Raw genomic sequence first — 6,000 nt, forward strand, 5'->3', positions numbered from 1 at the left:
TGTTTACCCTGTATCTAAATGCCTCTTTAATGAATTTTTCGTTAACTGATATGCAAGATATTTATAAAAAAGAAGATAGACAAGAAGTTGAATGATAGGGCCTCGTTTTCCCGAGAGACTTGTCTATAGAAGTAGAGGGGTGATGCGAAGTTCGAACTGCTGGAGGTCTAATGCTTAGATGCTGTATATTATGGCATTGGTTGTAGTTCCCATGACGCTCTTATGCATTAAAACCTTTTTGTGTGCCCAAATTTGGAAGGAGATTGTGTTTTGGGGCTTGCATGATTCCGAATAAATGAACTGTGTATTGCATAATTCTTAAAATGGAAATAGGTAATATGCATAAATTAATGGAAGCAGACGAACCTGATGATCCTCGACTGCTTCTAAAAAGTTCCATGGTCTTACTTTAACATCATTAGTGTCTAAATGTTGTTGATTGCCATTGCTTGTTTTCTATTCTTATCTTCTGCAAAGTGATTATCACATTCGAGGTCACTTTTCTTGGAGAATTTAGCACAGGAACTTCAAAGATTTGTTTTAGGTGCATAAACGTAAAGAGATCCCGTGAGCTAGGTCATAAAGGATTTCTCACTAGCATTCCTTCATCAATGTGATTCAAATGCATTGATTTCCATTGTTTTAAAAGGCGTAAGAACTAGTTTGACTGCTTTGAATGTTGGATCTGAACTAGTCAGATATGGAATTGAAGGAAAAAAAAATTTGACCATGAAGTTTGTTTGTCATACTTGTCAAATAGTGCTGTTGGAACGTTTTTGTTTGAAGGTAGTAATTTGTATGTTAGGATATTATATATTTTGGGTTGTAAGCATGTTGTTAATTTGGCTCAGGATACTTTTTAAATTTTCTCATCATGTAGTATGTTACATATTTTTACACAGTTTTCCCGCAATTTCTTTGACATTTTCATAATATAAAAAACATTCAAATTAAATATTTGCGACCTGCTTGCTCCATGTCTTATAAAATGTCTTGCACTGTGTTCCTGCCTTTTGCAAAATCCCTTGCACTGTGTTCCATGTCTTATCAAAAAGTTCTATTTAAAGTTTAATCTGCCTGATTTTCGGTAAACACACTGTCACATAATTTGATGGATTGTATTATTAGTGGTGAAATTTAGTTTGTGTATTCATCATATCATCACATCATATCATACTATATATACATTGTAAGTGTGAACCTCAAAATTGAAAATTGAATTACCAAAATAACCTTATAAAGTTAAGTGACTATAATACCCTTCAACATAATATTATTTCAATTATAATTTTGTATAAAGATGTAAATATACATTCTACGAAAATTAATTAAAAAGATAATATTTAATTGAAACAAAGACAAAGTTAGCAACCCTTTGATCTTCATCATTAAAAAGTAACCTCCTATTAAATGTCAAATAATTTTCCACTAACATGAATGTGGTTAATTGAAAATCCTATTAAATGATGACTTATAACAATATGTTAATTTATTGTAAATCATAAAGTTTAGAAGTTAATTACCTTGTATTTTCCATTTATTTGTGCTGCTAAATAATGAGCTAATAAGAATTATTTGTCATTTATGATTTATTGGTTAGCTTTTATTTTTGAGAAAATTTTACTTTATACCCATTAATTCTAAAATATCTACCCTTTAATGCCTAGACCCAAACTATTTACTGCTTCTATCTATGGGTATAAAACTATTTATCCGGTTTTTTCCTTGCCATCCATCTTTCTTTCTTTTATCGTCCAGTTATAGGTCAGTCCCATCTACCACATTTTAATGCGGAATGCATCTCTCCTGTATTTCATCTTCAATTTTCCACGATTTGATTGCCTTCCCCCCTTTTTTGACTATTCTGCAATTTACACCCTATATTTTTCTTCTTCTTCTTCTTCTTCCAATTTTGTTCACTTTTGGCAAATTGCGGAATGAAAGTTAAGAGTCCGTTTGGCCATGATTTTTTTTTTACTTTTCCTCAAAATTTTTTTACTTTTTTTCAAAATTAATGTTTGGCTATAAAATTTTTAATTTTCACTTGAATATAAATTTTAGAATTTTTCAAAAATTTGAAAAATTCCAAAAAACTATTTTTTAAAATTTTCACTCAAATCATTTACAAAAATTCAAGAACAACCAAAATTATATTCATGTTCAAACACAACTCTAATTTTTAAATACCTTTTCACTTGAAAAAGTTTATTTTTTTAAAAAAAATTTACGATTCTTATGTCCAAACGCACACTAAGTTTATGTTTAAGGTCGAACTAATGTATTAAATTTAGTTGAAGTGCAACTTTTATGTCTGTGTATGTTCTTGTTAATTGGGTTAGAAGTAAATTCATTTATGAGTCAATTAGGATTATCTACTACTGCAAATTGACTAACGAAAAGTTAGAAAGTTATATAAATTGCAATTATTGTTTATTACCTTAACCATATTTAAAGTGAGTGCTATTAAATATTGCTTATAGTACCTTCTAGAAGTTCATACTGAAATTTGATAGCATTTGGAGCTGATTTGAGGTGATTGAGATTAAAATTTTCAGTTGAAAATCGAAGAAGAACACAGCTACAGTATACCGCTACGGTATACAATATGGTGTAGGAGTATATAGCTATACTGCAACAGTATACTATTATAGTTTATAATATACTACAACGGTATATTGTAATAATCGAAGAACACAGTTACCTAACAGTATACCGCTATAGTATACAGTATACTATAGGAGTATATAGTTATAATGCAACAGTATACCAGTATAGTATACAATATATTCTTATAGTATATTGTAATAATATGCAATATACTGTAACAGTATACTTTAATAATATACAATATACTATGATAGTATACTTATTACACGTAAATTCACTTGCCTTTTCCCTTTTAATTTGCTTTAAGCTTTTACCCAGCGTGAGGGACAAATTGAAAATGCAAATATATATATATATATATATATATATATATATATATATAATTATAGTGATATATAATGTAACAGTATACTCTTACAATTAGTTCCTTTTAGAATTTTTTGAAATTTTTATTGACAACTGGTATTATTTCAGTTTAATAATTGAATTAAATTTTTTTAACTCTTTGCGTACAATTGTATACCATGTTGGTATAGCTATATACTATACTGGTATCATATATTAATTAATATTTTTCTGGTTGTATTAGCTACATTTAATTGGTACACAATTTTTAGTAATAATATAAAAATAGAATAATAAAAAATAGAAAAAACAATAAATGAAATTAGATTATGAAGAGAAAAAGAATATAAAAAAAGAAGTTAAATGAAATTAGAAAAGGAAAAAAGAAAAAAATAAGAAGAAAACGAGAAAAAAAGAAGAGAAAAAAAGAAGAAGCATATAAATAAAAAAAATTGGAGAATAAAGAAACAATTCCCCACAAAACCTACTATGGATAGGAAATGTAATTAGTTTATGGGTAGAAAAATAAATGGATAGACAAGGGAAAATAGTTTTGTTTTTTGTGGGTAACTGTGTCAAAACCTCTTTGTTTTTCGAAAATTAACTTCTTCTAACCTTCTATGCATGTATCACCATTTAAGAGCTAGCTTTTATAATTTCATAACCGGTTTACAACAAAACAAATAGCAAACTTAGTTACATTAACCAATGTTATCTTCATTTTTTTTTTTGTAAAATATTTGGAGAATTTGAGGAGTCGCTTTGAATATTTTGTTTGCTAATTTCATCCAACAACTTATTCCGTTACTATTCTCTTTTTTCTCTTCCTCTTATTTCTATTTTCAAACTTTAAACACTCAAAATATATTTCTCCAATAAATTGCAAAAGATTTGACTACTTGTGAGCAATCCATACTACTCTGTGAAAACTAAAAATGAATTTCATGTTTTGAGATGCAAATCCAACTCCTGTAGTGCATTGCAAGCAGAGGCGGAGCTAGGATTTGGAGTGTGTAGGTTCTAAAATTTAAAATAAGACTATGACCTAAAACTAATATACAATATCAAACTGACTAAAGAATGAGTATCGATATTTAACAATATCATTTCAATTGCACTCGACGAGTTGTCATGTTTTGAAAACGATCAATGATCGCATCATTAGATACACTTTCAAATATTCATCCTCTATAAAACAAACTAAACAATCTTTCAAAAAGTCATCACCAATCCTGTTTCGCAAATCATTTTTAATAATCTTCATTGAAGAAAAAGCTCTTCCAACCGTTGCAATAGCCACAGGTAATATCAAACTCAGCTTGACAAGCAAATAAACAAGTCCCCATGTCTTGTGAATATTTGTTTTAACCAATATTTTCGACAGATCACCAAGCCCTTTCAAGTTAGAGAATGCCTTGTCCATTTCTCGCACATAGTCAATATAGTTGTCAAGCTCATAACTAAGATCTTCAAGCTTAGAAGCAGTGAACTCATTTGGATAATATGTAGCAAGTTTCATAATCTTGTTTTTATCATTATTCACAAAAGAATCATTGGGACTCAAATTAGCCATACCAAGAAGCAGAGAAGTATTCACTTCACTAAAACGACTGTTAAGCTCCGAAAATTGCAAATCAATAGCAGCACAAAAAACCTCTATGTATAAATGATGGGATATGTAACAGTTAAGCTTTTACGCTTCGACTTTTCAAGTGCATACTTCTCATCCATTTTTGGGATTACAATACCATTCTTATCACAAAACGAAGAGACATCTTCTATCAAAGAATTCCATTTAGATTCTCTCATTATTTGCAATTGCCTCTTTGTGAAATCAACAAGTTTCATTGCACTAACAATATCTTGATCTTTTTTTTTGAAGGGCCATATTCAAATCATATGTAATTGCTAATAGTTTTAACATCAAATGTAATATATAAGTGAACTCATAAGATCTTATATCTTCCACTAGACTTTTGGCTAATGCTTTCTCCTGATAATTTGAACCCTCATTTGCAAGAACTCCAAGTATATGAACAATCGATGAGAATAAATAAATAAAGTTACGCAATGTCTTAAAGTGAGATCCCCAACGGGTATCATCTGGTCTTTGAAGCCCAAGTTCTTGATTTAATCCACTTCATATATGAACTTCACCAAGCACTAATAACTCATCTAATTTTCTAGCTTGATCGTCTCTAAGCATCTCCCTACGCTTATAAGAACCTCCAACAACATTCAAAACATTAGCAATAATGTCAAAAAAATTATTTACATCATGCTGTTTCTTTGCAACAGCTACAAAAGTCAATTGCAACTGATGAGCAAAGCAATGTATGCAATGAGCCGAAGGATTATCTTTCAAAATCAAAGTTTTAAGACCATTGATGTTTCCTTGCATGTTACTAGCTCCATCATACCCTTGTCCTCGTATTAAAGATGAACTCAATGAATGTTTTAAAAGCAAAGAATATATTTTTTTTTGTAATGCATGTGCAGTTGTACCTTTAACATGAACAAGACCAAGGAATCGCTCAATAAGAATTGAAGAAGGAAGAACTAAGAAGGAAGGGTCTAACTTGTAAGGGAGAAATAGCATACACTGATACACAATGTCAATGGAGAGTTGGAGGCATACACTGATCACTGGATTTGTGGTACCAGTGATGTCAATCAACACAAGCAGCAGAACCCTAGCTTTTTTTGATTTGGGATTTGGAAGAAAAAGTTTGTGTTTAGAGTTGGGAAATGAGAAACTTCTGTTCTTTGTTATAAGAAAGAAAGCACGTTATGTTTTATTTAATGTTATTTAGTATCTGTTGAAAGGAAAGTAAAGAAAACATTGTCGTTCAATTGATTTGTGAAAAAATGAAATAACATACTGCTTTAAAGGGGAATCGAACCCTCATCTTTTTCCCGTGAAAACACAACTCTTACCATTGAACCCAAACCTCTTTTGTTATTGAGTTCAACATAATATATTTATATAGATGTGGTAAACATTTCAATACAAATACAAGGTTTCGGAAAAAGTCAGGGGGTTCGCCC

General features: G+C 30.0%; 1 protein-coding gene across 1 annotated transcript; it reads right to left on the bottom strand.

Moving 5' to 3' along the window:
* Positions 1-4,081: 4,081 nt before the first annotated feature.
* On the bottom strand, positions 4,082-4,800 carry LOC104224923 (uncharacterized). The gene is made up of 2 exons (XM_070149137.1): positions 4,650-4,800; positions 4,082-4,608 (listed from the first exon to the last, which is right to left on the bottom strand). The coding sequence occupies exons 1-2, from the start codon at positions 4,798-4,800 to the stop codon at positions 4,082-4,084; spliced, it is 678 nt and encodes a 225-aa protein (XP_070005238.1).
* Positions 4,801-6,000: the final 1,200 nt, after the last annotated feature.

The sequence above is a fragment of the Nicotiana sylvestris genome, chromosome 6 (assembly GCF_000393655.2).
Source record: "Nicotiana sylvestris chromosome 6, ASM39365v2, whole genome shotgun sequence".
NCBI classification, from domain to species: Eukaryota; Viridiplantae; Streptophyta; class Magnoliopsida; order Solanales; family Solanaceae; genus Nicotiana; species Nicotiana sylvestris.

Bases quoted from the DNA above. Each gene is read 5' to 3' on its own strand.
- LOC104224923 (XM_070149137.1), bottom strand. From the start codon at position 4,800: ATGAAACTTGTTGATTTCACAAAGAGGCAATTGCAAATAATGAGAGAA. The intron at 4,609-4,649 runs GTAAAAGCTTAA...ATTTATACATAG, and splicing joins TGCACTTGAAAAGTCGAAGC to AGGTTTTTTGTGCTGCTATT.